The sequence below is a fragment of the Macadamia integrifolia genome, chromosome 11 (assembly GCF_013358625.1).
Source record: "Macadamia integrifolia cultivar HAES 741 chromosome 11, SCU_Mint_v3, whole genome shotgun sequence".
NCBI classification, from domain to species: domain Eukaryota; kingdom Viridiplantae; phylum Streptophyta; class Magnoliopsida; order Proteales; family Proteaceae; genus Macadamia; species Macadamia integrifolia.
The window spans coordinates 13,054,056-13,069,943 of record NC_056567.1 but is presented as its reverse complement, the minus strand read 5'-3'; the positions used below and the strand labels follow the sequence as shown (position 1 = coordinate 13,069,943).

At 39.5% G+C, this 15,888-nt stretch overlaps 1 protein-coding gene across 2 annotated transcripts; it reads right to left on the bottom strand.

The window, feature by feature from the left end:
- Nucleotides 1-683: 683 nt before the first annotated feature.
- On the bottom strand, nucleotides 684-14,639 carry LOC122092674. Of its 2 annotated transcripts, XR_006144262.1 has the most exons (5): nucleotides 14,234-14,639; nucleotides 13,693-13,875; nucleotides 1,387-1,566; nucleotides 1,075-1,175; nucleotides 684-934 (listed from the first exon to the last, which is right to left on the bottom strand). XR_006144262.1 is itself a non-coding variant. In XM_042662906.1 (4 exons), exons 2-3 carry the CDS (start codon nucleotides 13,852-13,854, stop codon nucleotides 1,402-1,404), a joined length of 327 nt encoding a protein of 108 aa, XP_042518840.1. In that variant the 5' UTR covers nucleotides 13,855-13,875; nucleotides 14,234-14,636; the 3' UTR covers nucleotides 684-934; nucleotides 1,387-1,401. The 2 variants fall into 2 exon arrangements, 1 of the variants encoding a protein (XP_042518840.1); XM_042662906.1 differs by lacking the exon at nucleotides 1,075-1,175 and having other exon boundaries at nucleotides 14,234-14,636.
- Nucleotides 14,640-15,888: the final 1,249 nt, after the last annotated feature.

The following is a 15,888-nucleotide window of genomic DNA, read 5'->3' as shown; positions in this document are numbered from 1 at the left end:
TAAGAACCACACCGCAATGATAATAGTCTTCTTTTGATCTATACGGAAATTCGGACTCACTCCATGGATGTAGAAGAAATTATCGAATCACATAAATCTCTTGTCTCTTATATGCTTGTATTATATTGAATCAAGCTACTAAAGACTTGAAATAATAATATTCACGTAGATAATAAAACTGTACATTTCCCTATCATGTGGTGGTGGTGGTGGAATAACGCACCTCCTTTGCTTGTGCCTTAGCCTTTGAATCCGAACAAGTGCGTGGCTTCATGGATCGTTCGACCACACCAGAAGAAGGATTCCCCATCCCCCCCCCCCCCCCCTCTTTTCTTCTAATCAATTCCAGTTGATTGGGTTTACAAAACTAATAAGAAGTACAAGAAGAAATCAGCAACAGAAGGAAACTTATTTAGAAGCTCATCTTTACAGAAACTGGTGCATTGTCAACATTCTCAAAGCAAACTAATTATATCCTGGGTGGGCACCGAAAGTGAGAATCTTTAGCTTTCGATTCAGGTGAACCATCAGTTGGTAGGGAATTTTTCATTTTATGGATATACCTTGTAGTGGGAAGGTGCCCACTTGCCCCAACGTTAAGGAACTTGGATTGTTGTGGTTAGGTGTTGGGATCCCCAACTAAATTCAACTTCTCGAACAATTCTATTATAATGCTTTGACAATTATAGAAAGATTTGCAGACAAATTTGTCATTCAATACTTCAATTTGGTATACTTTTGTACAACAACCAATTTGACTTGCTTGAATCCATAACAAAATTGCGGTAGTTCTTTTCTGCGTTGGAAATCAACTCTTATCATGCAACTGGTGAGCCTTTGCATCTTCCTGACAATATTCAAAACTTCATATCTTGAGGGTTCCAATGAGTTATAGGCATGAGTTCACAGTGAGTGGTCATCCGAACAAGAATTCCTGCAAAATAGTTTGAGATGAATGGCAAAGCAGTAGACAATACTATAGTTCCTTTTTCCTAAAACACAAAAATGAAGGTTTCATTGATTTTCTCATCATGATGTATCATCAAATTATGGTTCTCCTATTTACAATCATACCTATCCAAAAAGCTTGGTTAACTACCAAAATTGTTTTAACCCCTCTCTTAGAAAGCTGTTTCACCATGATCCAGTGTTCAATTAATTACCACAAGATTAGTCTGTAACATAGAAGAAATTAGTAGACCCTGAACAATCCACCTATCAATGGAAGATTGAGAGGAAGCTATGCAAAGTTGATAATGTGTAATATTTAGGTCAGTTGAATACTGTGAAAATTTTTACATAGAGGAGAGAACCTCTGAGTGAAACAAATCACTTGGAGAGAAAAAACAACAGTTTAACAGAAGATAACCAAATAAACTGACAGACCTGTAACATATATGATCAATCCTCCAACATATGCTGTCGCTCAAGCTCATTTAAATTTTCATTAAGGGTTACAGTGCTGTTTATTGTATCATTATTGCACCTGCATTGCTGTAACTGTTCACGGAGGGTCCGAACAAGTTCGTTGAGTCTCTGAATATTCTTTTCTTGAGATAAGATGATCTGCAATTAATAAATAGAATATTGAATAAGATGAACAATTCAGAGATTATAACAGAGTCTTTGCTAGCTAGAGGAGAAGATTGAAAATGAGACAGAATAACCATGGAACAGTTAACTTCGATGATCTATACAAAATTTAGCAATCAAATACAGAAAACGGAAAATTTTGATAGCTTCTCTGCTGGGTTTTGCAACAGATATTCTTTTTGGGTATACTTGGTGGAATGACAACAGTCTGAACGCTTCCTAATTCAATTCCAGGATTTCTTTCCTTTCATCAATAAATACCTTTACGAGTGCCCCATTAGTTGGGCAATGGGCTTAGGGGAGTTGAGTTTATTACCAGTCCCCATTCCCAAGAGAGTGTGATACGCATATATGTCACAAATGGTTGCAAATAGCTGTTAATAAAGATAGCAATACCATTTAGAGCGTTCAGGTCCTAGAAATATAGAGCATAAACCGTGTAATTCACCTAAATCCCCAAATGAGGTTGATTTCCAGCCCAAATGCCCAAAAGATTTGAATAAGAAGCAGCCAAGGAGTTTTCCCACTAAAACCCCTTCTTTGGTTGATTGAGACAAGGAAAGTATCTTCTGCAACAATAAAGCTCCCTATAATAGGGTTAGGATAACCACTGCAAAATAATTTGGTGCTTTCCCAAGTGAATCTTTAAAAGCAACAATTGCAATTGCTTCCAGGCAAACGATTATAAAGATCAAGATTCCATGGCCATAGTCCTATTACCTCAACCAACCACCCCACCCCCCACCCCAAAAAAAAAAAAAAAAAAAACCCAAAATTGCAACAACTGGTATTCATGGTACAAGGTCATTTTGTATCAACCAAAAGAAATGAAGTTATCTTGAATATTGCCCAAAATAAGGGTTTGCGCGGTAAAGGGTTGAAAATGAATGTGAATCACAAAAGCAAACTGTCCAACACAATCAGATAGGGTGACCCAAAACTAGTCTGACAACAAGAGAGTGATTGGTTAAGCAGTTCAGAAGCCTTCCCCCCTCTGATGATTTGGGGTTTCAGGCCCTGTAGTGCGATTTAGACACCATCCCCATGTTTGAGACGCTTCAGCTTTGGAGGTCATACTCATGCTTGCGTTTTCACATTTAGAGAGGTTTATATGGATTTCGGTTATCATAAGGATAGGTTTTGGCAGATATTGGATGATGCAGATACTAGGCGGTACCATCTGACCCATTGGGATTCCTAGACCATGAAGAACCGATTCCAAAACAGGTTGTTGGCTCAATAAAACATTTAAGGAGATTCATTTTATTTGGGAGAATATTATGTAATCTTTTATTTAGGTAGGGGTTAGATACGTAAGATATTTCAGTTTAGTTTGCTTCAAGTTTCCTTGTTGGGTGCAAATTCTTTCTACAAATATGCGTGTAATCCAACGATTTAGTAGATGAATGAGAACAGAGTATTGTGTTTCATTGAGTGTGCCTACGTGGCTTGTGGGTGCGTGCTCTCTCCCCTTCCCCTCTTCCCTGCTTTCCGATATGGTTCCTTTCCTTCTCTTCTTCTGCTCTTCATCTTCTTCTCCTCCTTCCCAACCCCTTTCTTCCCTATTGTGCACTGTATCAGTTTAATGGTACCTGCAGACCACCACTGTAGCAGGCATCAAATTCCCTCATCCATTCTTCTTTCCTTCCCATCTTCTAGGCATAATACCACTTATGTTGGGAAACCTAAACCCTAGGTTACCATCCCTCCATTCCTTCTAACGTGCGAGAAACTGATCTGCGATCAGACCTGGTCCTGCTCCTATCGCCAGACTTGGGCACCGTTTGACAACGTTCCGTTTCTGCCATTTCTGCGTTTTCTTGTTCCCAAAAACGGAGAAACAGCCTAAAAATCGTTTGATAAAGTTATTCCGTTTCACCCGTTTTTAGAAACATAAATCAAAATTTATGCCTATTTACAATTCCAGAAACAACTGGACGAAACAAGTCGGATTTGAGAGAAAAAAAAAAAGGTTGTTGTGCCAAATAAATCTCCCAACTATTTAAACCTAAAAAGAGGCAATCGAACCCTCTCCCCCTTTTGGGCATCCGATGATACTATTGGGTTTTTTAGTGGCATTATGTCTGCAAAAAAAAGTTTTGAGAAACAGATTTATCAAAGATCAAAAAATTCGTTTTGAGGTGCATTGATCTCAGGTCGATACTCTTCTCTGGCTGCTGGTTCTTTCCAGTAGCTAGTGGTCGTCTTTGGGAGGCCCACTGGAGAGGAATCACTCCCTGAAATTTGAGGTCGGTTGGCTTTCGTTTGAAAGAGATCTCTTCTCGACTCCAAAATTGGTTCTTCTATTGTTGGTGTTCAATTAAAAGGAGGCGACGGCTATTTCATGGGGACCACTCAGGTTACAGTTTATCATTAGAAATACTAGTGGTAGGGCGCTTGTGGCAGTTTCTGAACCCTTTCACTTCTCCTCTCTTCTGCAAAGGGACGCTATGGCTATTCACTCTGGACTGCTGCAGACTATTGAAGAAGGCTTCGAAAGGGTCACTCTAGAATCGAAAAATAAGGAACTAGTTTCATTCCTCAATTCTCAGAATCTACATCCTCCAGTTGAAGTACTGCATGACATCAAGGATATTCTCCACATTTCAACATATTTTTTATCCAGTTCCTTCTCTTATATTCTAAGATCTGTCAACTCTGTTTCCAACAGGTATAGCCCAGAAGGCAGTGCCATTAGAATGTGCGATGCTTTGGCCTACATCCACTCCATGGTTAGTCGACCTTTGTAATGGTGACTACATGAGTAACTTTCATTCTAATCAATTAAATTTTCTTCCACCAAAAAAAAAAAAAGAGAGAAGACAAATTGGTGATGATGCTTTTTATATGGCACCATCTTTCCTTCTTTCTGAATTGCCCTTCCTTTTATCCTTAATCTTCTTTGTATCCCATTCCTATCCCTAAGTACAGAATAGCCCTCCTCTTGCAGATTTATTTACCATTGAACCCTTATTTGTTATCTTACCCAAAAGGTGTCCATAAATCTATACATTTACAGAACTCAAATTTGGAATTTTATTCATTTTGTTGGGGGGGGGGGGGGCATAAGTGATCCGAGCCAGGGTATTCGAACCCTGGATTGTATCAACGGAAGGAAGGAGAGGAGGTTAACCAAGGCAGACCTTGGAGACCAAATTACCGAATTTCCCTCCATTTCAATAAATTCATAAACTTGGGGCAGGTAATAACATTATCATATGTTTGTGATGTAGGTGATGCGGATCCGGATTCCAAGGGCCGAAATCGGATCGCTTATGGCCCACAAGAATGACCAAAATCTCAAATTTAATGGTTGAAGGGTATTCTTGTAATTTCAGAAACAAGCAGGGCCTTAGAAATAATTATAAGGTAGATGGGGTAGTTCTAGAACTAAAACTTTAATACAAAGGCTTATTCTGAATTTTACCAAAGAGAAAAGGGGTTATGGAATATAACTTTTGGGAACAAGGGCTTAATTGTAATAACAGCAAAAATTCTTTTAAAATAAAAGAAACCTGTTCTTCTTCTTCTTCTTGTCGTGAGAACCAGAAACCAGCGGACAGAAAAAAATTCCGATCGGTAGAACTCCTTCGATAGGGCTTGGTTGGACCTGAAATTCGAAACGAAGCTTCTCAGGATAAGGCTCTATTGATCCCACAAGATAAGCACTTGGATCTGCAGGTTGGAAGGCTGCAGTAGGAACCTGTAATAGAACCTGGCGGTAGCTTAGGATTCAGCCCTGTCGCAGGTTTGTTTTCTCACAGCAGAGAAAGGTTTTTGGTCTAAGATTTAAGGGTTGGAGTCGCCTACAAGGCAGCTTCCTTCGACCCAAACCTCTGATTCCGTCGGTCACAGGACAGGGGTCAGCCAGCTTCTTGTTGATGTCGGTTTTAACGCCCAGCAGAGATGTAGAACAGTAACCAATGAACATAACAAGGTAATAAAAGTGGGAGATAAGAGGTAGAGATGACAGGAAGAAGAAAAGAAAAGAGAAAGATGAAGAAAGAAGTTCAAAGTAGGAGGGGGAACTACGCAAGGCTCGCAACAGCCACAGACTCATCCATTAATTCCAACATTCAATTCTTTCATTCAAAACTGAAATTTCTCCATGAGTACATGTCCAATATAAAGGAAAAATTTGACAATTAATGGCAACTTACTTGAAAATAGAAACTAATCTATATAGCAACTAAATAAAAATCAAATCTAAATTAAAATACTATCAAACTAATTTCTAAACCAAAAAAAAGGAAAGTAAATAGTAAAATTCTCAAATCAAAGAGATCCCTTCCATCGCCCAACTGCATCAGCTCTCCCGGTCTTAAAAGAACTCGACTCCGTCGAGTTAGGTCGTGCTCCTAAGATTCCCTCGTAAATCGCTCGCCGATGAGGTGGCACATAGCTCGAAACAGAAAATGGGAACATAACACCAAGAGGAGGGTGAGTAGGTTGACGTGTCACTGGAGCTGGAGTCAGTCGGTGACGTGGCATGTCTGATAATGCATGTGGCCTCATTAAGTACGTACGACCTCCTTGTTTCACCTTTATAGTGTTCCGTGCGCCATCATAGAGAATGCCTGCATGTCGCTGCCAAGGTCGCCCTAGAAGAATGTCGCAGTGTGCCAATGAGGTGACCAAACAGGTGACATGGTACTGTAACGGCCCAAACTGTAGGTGTACTCGAACAACTGCAGTGGCCTCTTCTCGCGCTGTGGGTCCAAAACCTCGCACATGAATCTTCTTGAAAAGCTGCTTTTGTGGAAGGTTGTGTGCTCGAACAAATTCAGCAGATATGAAGTTTGCTTCTGCCCCAGTATCAACAACTGCATGAACATCAGTATGGTCGGAGCCGTGCAGGAGAGTACCCTTCTGTCTGAAGAGAGGAGCTTTATCAACTAGTCTATTCGAAAAGGATGAAAGGCTAGCTGAATGAGCTTCTACATCCTCATCTTCATCATCGACAATATCATCGTCCTCGAGCGGATAAGGATATAAATGAGATTCATCTTCACTCTTCTCTGTCGGCTGCTTCTCTGCAACGTTCACAGAACGAGTCCTGTTGGGACACTTGTTGGAATAGTGACCCTTCTCGCCACAACTATGGCATATGATATTCTTCACCCCAACACTATCCTTGTTGAACTCTGACCTTTTCTCTTCAACTCTGCGAGCTTCAGGCTTCTTTTCCTCCATACGCGGTGGAGGTCTATAAACTGAAGAAGTCTTGAGCATACCCTTCCAATAAATGGACTTCTCTTCAGCTGTCTTGGCATGAGCCGCTGCCACATCAACAGACCTGAAATCAGTGTTAGCCAACTCAAGTCGAATCTCAGTACTTAACCCACTGATATATCGCATTACCCGTTGCTGGTCTGTTTCCTGAAGCCGACACCTTGAAGACAGTTTGTGGAATTCGAGGGTGTAAGAATCCACATCTTTGTTCCCTTGTTGCAAGTTAAGTAATTTATGGAACATTACCTTTTCATAATTAAGGGGAACAAATTTTTCAGTCAGGATCTGCTTCATGACCTCCCAATTGATAACGGGTCCAAGTCTTCTGACAAACCTTGCATGTAGTACATCATCCCACCATGAACATGCATACCCAATAAACTTGGTGATGATGAGTTCACACTTTTTCACGTCTGGAAGAGACTTATACGCAAAAATTCTCTCCACTTTGGTAAGCCAGTCAAGAAATTCCTCAGGTCCCTTTTCACCACTGAACTCGGGAACCTCCACTTTGATGCCATAATCTCTGTCAGAAAATTGCCGGGTAACATCCTGGGGAACAACCGGATCAGATTGCTGCCTCTGAGGTGTGTCTTCGATCCGTAAAGTGTTGAGCTGAGGGGGTAATGTAGAGGATCCTTCTTCAGCTCGCTTGTCGGACCTCCTCATAAAGGCAATCATCTCTTCCATAAACTTATCAAACTTGGCTTCAGTCCTCTCAAGCCTAGCATCAGTATTCTGTTGGTTCTCGGCTAACTCACGATATAATTTGTGCAACTCAGCATTGGTGATGTGACTTGCCATGGTTAGAAAATTGCAGGAAAATTTGCTCTGATACCACTTGATGCGGATCCGGATTCCAAGGGCCGAAATCGGATCGCTTATGGCCCACAAGAATGACCAAAATCTCAAATTTAATGGTTGAAGGGTATTCTTGTAATTTCAGAAACAAGCAGGGCCTTAGAAATAATTATAAGGTAGATGGGGTAGTTCTAGAACTAAAACTTTAATACAAAGGCTTATTCTGAATTTTACCAAAGAGAAAAGGGGTTATGGAATATAACTTTTGGGAACAAGGGCTTAATTGTAATAACAGCAAAAATTCTTTTAAAATAAAAGAAACCTGTTCTTCTTCTTCTTGTCGTGAGAACCAGAAACCAGCGGACAGAAAAAAATTCCGATCGGTAGAACTCCTTCGATAGGGCTTGGTTGGACCTGAAATTCGAAACGAAGCTTCTCAGGATAAGGCTCTATCGATCCCACAAGATAAGCACTTGGATCTGCAGGTTGGAAGGCTGCAGTAGGAACCTGTAATAGAACCTGGCGGTAGCTTAGGGTTCAGCCCTGTCGCAGGTTTGTTTTCTCACAGCAGAGAAAGGTTTTTGGTCTAAGATTAAGGGTTGGAGTCGCCTACAAGGCAGCTTCCTTCGACCCAAACCTCTGATTCAGTCGGTCACAGGACAGGGGTCAGCCAGCTTCTTGTTGATGTCGGTTTTAACGCCCAGCAGAGATGTAGAACAGTAACCAATGAACATAACAAGGTAATAAAAGTGGGAGATAAGAGGTAGAGATGACAGGAAGAAGAAAAGAAAAGAGAAAGATGAAGAAAGAAATTCAAAGTAGGAGGGGGAACTACGCAAGGCTCGCAACAGCCACAGACTCATCCATTAATTCCAACATTCAATTCTTTCATTCAAAACTGAAATTTCTCCATGAGTACATGTCCAATATAAAGGAAAAATTGGGCAATTAATGGCAACTTACTTGAAAATAGAAACTAATCTATATAGCAACTAAATAAAAATCAAATCTAAATTAAAATACTATCAAACTAATTTCTAAACCAAAAAAAAGGAAAGTAAATAGTAAAATTCTCAAATCAAAGAGATCCCTTCCATCGCCCAACTGCATCAGTAGGCAGTACCATAAGCTTTTACTTATTAATTGGATTGTGGGATTTTGTTGGGGACAAATAAAATTTTCATTAGAAAAGAATCCAACTGTGGGACAACTCCCCAAACAAACATCATAAGCACTCAGGCAGCAAAGCCTGAATACAAAGACTCAAAGAGGAAAATCAAAACCCACAGAACCCCCCCCCCCAAAAAAAAAAAAAACCCCCATCATGGCTTTTATTTTCGTTGTAGGCTTTATTTTAGAGTATGAGTTTAGTGATGTGCCTTGCCATCCTATTATGAGTGTAAGCATTTTAGTTAAATCAGTGGTACTAGCTATAACAGTACGAATTAGGGGTTTCTACCCTCGGTAGTTGAGTTTGATTAGGAAAGAAATAAATTTAGTCTCAAAATAAGTTGTAATCAAATTTTCAATTCCAATGGATTTTTCTTTTTTGGTAGAATGTAATGCAATGGTTATGGTTATCTATCTATGGTAGAGAAAAGGTGGGGTCTCTTCAAGTTTTGATGGGAAAACTGTAGTTTGGTTCATGGCAAGCGGAAGCTTCATTCTTCTTCTTCTTCTTCCTTCTTTCTTTTAGCATTGATTTGCGGTGGAGATTTAGCAAAGCTTGGTTCTTTCCATTGATTGCCAACACAGAAAATGGCTTGGTGAAAAATGACTCAGAAAATGCTGGAATCATTTTCTTTTATTGGGCTTACCTGGATCTAAACTTAAATTAGTGGTGCTGTTATGTGATTCAGAAATAAAAACTCAATATTCCAAATTGAGTTCCCCATTCAAGATGGTACTTAAGGCAGGAGATCAGTCCTGCAAACCCATCTCAATGTGTCAATCAATCGTTTGGGCATAAAATCCTCGGTGAAAAATGGCTCAGAAAACACTGGAATCGATTGGATTTAATGGCCTTACTGGATCTAAAATTAAATCAGGGCTGCTGGTATGTGACTGTGAAGCAGGATTTAACAGATCTGATGGCTTTGATTTGCCTGCAAATAATGGGCCCAATGATGCAATGGAAGAGATCCTGATCTGATGGCTAGATGAAGGCCAGATCCGATCACAGATCTAACTGATGCAGGAGTAGTTCTTTGGACCGGGCCGAACTTGTTTGAGAGTTCCAACCGAGAACCAGGCCCGAATTGAGATTTGGGCCTAGTAGGATATCAGTGGTTTATTTATTTACTTATTTGGATTTATCTTGAAATCTTTTACTCAGGCTAGAGTTCCATTCCATTTTTAGTTTTAAGTATGATTCCATTGTAGGTTTAGATTGGGTCAGATAATTAGGACATAGGGTTAGATTTTACTTCTATTTCAGTTTTAGACTACAATTAGGAATTATTTATTTATTTACTTATATTTGTAAGTATTCTTGTAACCTAATTCATTGGACAGATTTGATGGAATTAATATTTGAGTGGTTACCTCCTGTTGTAGATTTGTGTGACCATGTTGGTCGAATGTAATTCTCCACCCCCCCTTCCCTGCGTGTTCCTCTTCTCTCCCCTGTCCCTATGAGATTCTTCTCTCCTCCTTTCCTGTTATTCAATATCTTCCTTCCCTTTTTATTTCTTCTTCCTTCCCCTCTTTACTTTCCCTATTTTCCCCTCCCCATTGTCTTATTCTGTTACCCATTTCCTGCACATGCATTATTCTTTGAGCTGAGATCTTTGACCCGCTGAACCTTCATAACAGTCCTGAATGATCTGAGATCTTAGGTGTGAATCTCCATTGTAGGCGACTAACGTCCCAGGATCTTGTTTCCCATCCCAATACCCATCTTATTGAGGGTTATAATAAGAACTCAGGTACTGATCTAATCTCTACCACAAAACCAAGTTGCAGGTGCTTTGATCAGTGTTCTCACTTCTTGTTTCTGGTCAATCTCAACTGAAGTTGAAAGGGACTGGTGTGGAGACTTTACTCCTGAAACTTCACGACCAACCAAGAACAATTGAAGGAGTTCTCTCCTTCATGAGTAGCTGTTTTTCTGTCTCCTGCTTTGGTTGGTGATTGAAGACCTCACCTCCTCCTCAATATATATTAGCTTCAACAATTATTTCCCTTATTGCCCATCCCCTCTTCTTGTTCCTCTTTATCCTTAGCTTGGTTTGGCATCCAAAATTTACCCCTAGTTAATAATTATAAATCTCCAAGTGTCCTCTAGTCTCCATAATATCAACTGACCCTTTCCTATTTGGTTAATTACAGCCTTGTCACTCCCCCATGAAAAATTGATATATTTACTATCTCTTGTTATTGACAAATTTAGAGCTTGGGTGGGCCCACAGCAAATCTAAATAGACCTTTGTGACCCGGCTTCTGCATTAAGTGGTCTCAGAGCCGAACCTGAGGCTACACCAGATAAGGTGGAGAGAATCTCTCCTTTTGACTGTACACCTAGTTGCACCACATGAATGGTGAGTGATGAATCCATTCCTATGCAGGACCTAGTTCCACAATGTAAACTTAGAGGCCCAATTCAATACATTAAAACCACTTCAACATCCACCTAGCATGATTGCCCAGACAATTAGCTTGATGCAGGTGCCCAGTATACATAGACAGTGCTTGCCACAAGAGGAGGACCAGTCACCACTATTCCTCACGGAGGATGTTAAGCCTTTCCCATATATACAGAAGGAAAAATAGACATCCTCAGGAGAAGAAAAGAAGGAAAAGGTCATTGAGTTGACACTTTATAATGCTAGCAATTATCCCAATTCCAGTAGCAAAGGGATCAAACCATACCCATGCCATGCACAAGCCAGGAACACAACCAAGATGGACCACCCCACCCATAACTTCGCCCATACACACAAAATTCCCTAAGAAAACACACCACTGATTGCACAACAGAAGCACTGTACCTTGCACCTTTAGGCAAATGAGTAAAGTGCTTTAATCATGCAGGGAAGCGAAGCATATCCATTGGAACGAGCAATTCAAACGGACTGCAAGATGACAAATGCTTCTAAACAAACAGAGAATATTGTCTCCATAGGCTCATCCTCCACTCAGCTAATAGCATTCACCATAACCCCCTGTTAGACCATGATCAAAGCCTTTGTTCATAACATATTCCAGCCCACTTTCGATGATAGACCAACTATCTAATGGAATTTCCCTCCAGGATAGGACCTGAATATGCATCCACCCCATCGCCAAAGCTTAATGGGATTACTTCACAAATCCAAGAAAGCTCTGGATTCCAAAGTGAATATCAAACAAGGTCTAGCTATGAGGTGAAGCTCCCGAGAGGCACCACCCTATATCTCTCCTCTGAAAGAATCAATGTACCCCATTTCAAAACAATCTGGATTGCAGAAGCATCTCTAAACATGTCATCTGCAGCTGCCCAATCAGATACCTTCACCTTTAGTCCTGTCCACCACCATGTGGACCTGCATAAATTGGTCTTTAGACTCGTGCATTGCACCCCTACCAAATATGCCACAACAATCCAAGCCCAAAAACATTGAACTCAAAAGCCCTTCCTGAAGCACCAAAATTCAACCAAAAACATCTCTAAAGGAGCTAACCAGGTAACTTTAAGAGGATTCATGTTTTCAACCTTTTATCCAAGTGATCATGATCATGGACCAGGTAGAATTTTGAAGCTAGCTTGATAATGGACAATAAGAGAATGATGATTTTGAAGACGCACCCAAACATGCTAACTTCATATCTAATCACATCTTTCTTATTTTAATTGAATCAAAATCAAACTTCTAGAAAACCTGGTCAAAGAAGCTCCATTCCGATGAATCTAAAATGTAATGTCAAGATCAAATATTCAGTGCTGAAAATGCCTAAAATTAAAGTGGTTGACAGCATGTGAAGTTTCCCAGGGAATAAGCCCAGGTATCCTAACAGGCCAAACTTTGCCTAGTGCCATCCTCTGTCTAGAATATTGTACATAAATATGAGAGAAAAGCTCATTCATGTGTTGGTGGATCCCCCAAAATCTCCAAACCACAACCATATCCCAAGTTATTTCAAGTCATTTTAACAATACCAACTAATATATTTGACATTTCAATACGGACCGAGTTTCCCTCCACCCACGGTGAATGGGAATCCATTCACTGAGGACGTGGGATGGGTGGGAGAAGGCATCAAGAGGGTACTTTTGGAACATACTAAAACCCTATAGGGGTTTGTGAACCCTAGGACGGTGGGTGATCCGTCCTCTGTGGGGGACAAAAACTTTCTCCTTTACAAACAGACAACAACATCTCAGCCACCAATGACAACTTTCTCCTTTCTATCCAAAAAATGAAAAAGAGAAAACAAAACAAAAAACATGTTTTATTTAGTGTAACGAAATATACCATACATGGGTATGACAAGAAATAAATGTAACACACGTCTAGTGAAGATCAAATCATAGAGTTTGTGCTCCTGCATTCCAAATCAAAATGACATAATGTAACCCACATCCATGTTAGCTATACAGTACAACAAATCAAAAACAGGGGGATAGCCACTTAATTGCAAGTGTAGGTACCAAAAATCTACCCAGTTAGACCTTGCTAATGTGCAACTATGGAGTGTTAGATGTTGCCTCGACAACAGCTGTCTGGTTTACACAACAGATTGTAAAAATGAACATCATCTTAAGAAGAGTATGAAATATTCAATGTTGTCCCACAGGAAAGAAGAAGAAGAAGAAAGGATCACAGACGATTTCATCGAAAAATGATTTTCAAAAGCACAGCAGTATAAAACTGTTGTAGATGCACAAGTGGTGAAGTTTGACCCTCAACCAAATGGAAATTTATTATCTAGTTCCCAGAATTTTCCCATTCAAATCTATAGCTGCATCAGAAAATTTTACCCACAGGAACTCATCTTTAAGTGAAAGATTTGACTAACAACCAAACAAAGCTAAGCAAATCAGCCAAGTAGACCTGACAGTAATTGACAAAGAAACTAAAAACTTACCTTTTCTTTTACAATTTCTTCCCTCTTAGAAGTCTGCAGCTGCTTCTGGGAAATACTTGGACTTGCGTCGAGTTCATTGACCAATTGCTGTTTCCACTCAAATTGGGATGTGATGATGAGTATCACCAACAGAAAAACAAGTACCATTGGTCTTGACATCATTACAATCAGGAATCACATAACCTAATAAATAATTTAATCCATAAGTATAACAATCATCAAAGAAACTTCAAGAATGATTAACCCGACTTCTGACCCCCCCCCCAAAAAAATCAATTCTTGAAATCAGCCCACATCATAAAAAAAATTGCTTCAAATTTCCCATGAAGAACAACAAGGACATACTGATATAGCAGAAACCAAGCTATTACTTCAATTACAAGTTTCCCAGGTTCCTTTCCGCTGAAACCTAAAAGAGAGATTTTCTTTCGTCCAGAAAGAAATAGTGACAAATTGACTCCAAAATTTTCATTTAACTAAAACCCTATAAGTTCATGAGAAGTCAACTAAGGGAAAAGAAAGAGGCAAAGAGAAAACTCACAGATCGAAACTCGAAAACACCAGCATCTCATTCAAAAAGATATAATGAATTTCGTCCAATCTCTTTGAAACTGGACCATCAGTCTCTTCGACGGTGAAAATTGGTGAGCGTCTGAGCGATGTGGAGAGGTCAAATAGTCGGTGCAGCCTTAACTCCCAACCTCGCTAATTCGATTTCGTCCGATCTCTTTGCTTCAGAGTTATAGGATTTGTAATTTTGTTAACGAAGCTAAAATTCGGCTAATAACCTCTCCGATGAACTTCTTGGCTGTTAATGTGCTACTATTCACGCGGGTTTGACTGGCAGTGATCTGTAATGGTCAGTCGAAGTCTCTCCTAGTAGTAAAATTCTTTCCTATTATTTTCTTTATTTCTTAACAGAGTCGCAGCTTCGCAGAAGCAATGACCCGTCCCTTGCACAGTTGCACTTAACTTATATTACCTAAGGCTCTCTTTGGTATGATTTGTATTTATCTGATGTATTTATATTTCTATAGATGTTTGTTATGATTTATAATCCTCATTTCTATTTACTAGAAATTCAAATAAATTACAAATCATAAATTACTCTAGAGCTATTTGCAATTTGTGATCACAAATCATTTACATTGATTTGTGCACTAACTTTTAAAGATCACGTACTGTAATTGCCCAAAATCAAGAAGTAATTTTATTTATATTTTATAATCCCTCTTCCAATCTATGTTTGTACCATATTTCTTCCATAGAAAACCATGTCATGAAATCGTACTCTCACTCCCTCTGTAAATTGTTCAGTGAACGTGTTCGTGATGGATTGCGAAATCTTGGGCATTCACCTTAGTTGCGGCTAGTTGATCTCTGTTCGCCTCATCAACCCATAGCTTTTCAAACACCTCCAATATGATGATTGCCTCCTAGCTTTTGATTTAGATTGCTTTGTTTGCTTCATTGCTTTTATCTTATTCCTTCTCAGAATCAGATTTGGGGGCTGAGAAGGGGTTTCTCACCCTCGTCTCTTTTAGAAAGAAAATCCGACACCATAGGTATCTTCATCCTCCCTAGCTCCATGGCTCTCAGTTTTTATAGCCATAATGGGAGTGTTCTTGCAGCCGGAGGTTGCTGGTGATGACATCTTTTCTCCTACCTTCGAATGTGAAGGGCAAAAAAGAAATGACTGGGTGTAATTACCTCCAATGGAGTTGGGTTTACGATGCCTCTAATCCTCTTTACGATACCAACAATTGCCCATTCATTGAGAAGAAATTTTCCATCCTGGATTTATGTTGCTTGCTGGTTTGTGTTGATAAAGGGCATCAAGTGTTCGACAAAATGCCTCAACCAAGATTGGTGTTGTGGATATCAATCATGCGTATCTATTGTAGAAATTGTTTTAAAAAATAAGGATACCAAACCTATTTTCATTTCATAATCAATTCTATATAGTAGGAACCAAACAGGTTCTATTTTTTAGATCATAAATTTTTGTATGAGTTATTTTCAATAAATTACAAAAAAATTCAAATACAAATCACACCAAATAGAGCCTAAAACTAGCTTATCCAAACTTTTCTTTTTGATATTTTTCTATCTTCTCTTACTCCCCTAAAGTTTTTAAATGACCAGATTACCTCTCTTTTTTTTCTACCAAAAAAAAAAGATTACCTCTCCCTTTCA

Bases quoted from the DNA above. Each gene is read 5' to 3' on its own strand.
- LOC122092674 (XM_042662906.1), bottom strand. From the start codon at position 13,854: ATGATGTCAAGACCAATGGTACTTGTTTTTCTGTTGGTGATACTCATC. The intron at 1,567-13,692 runs GTAAGTTTTTAG...TATTAATTGCAG, and splicing joins AAGAAATTGTAAAAGAAAAG to ATCATCTTATCTCAAGAAAA.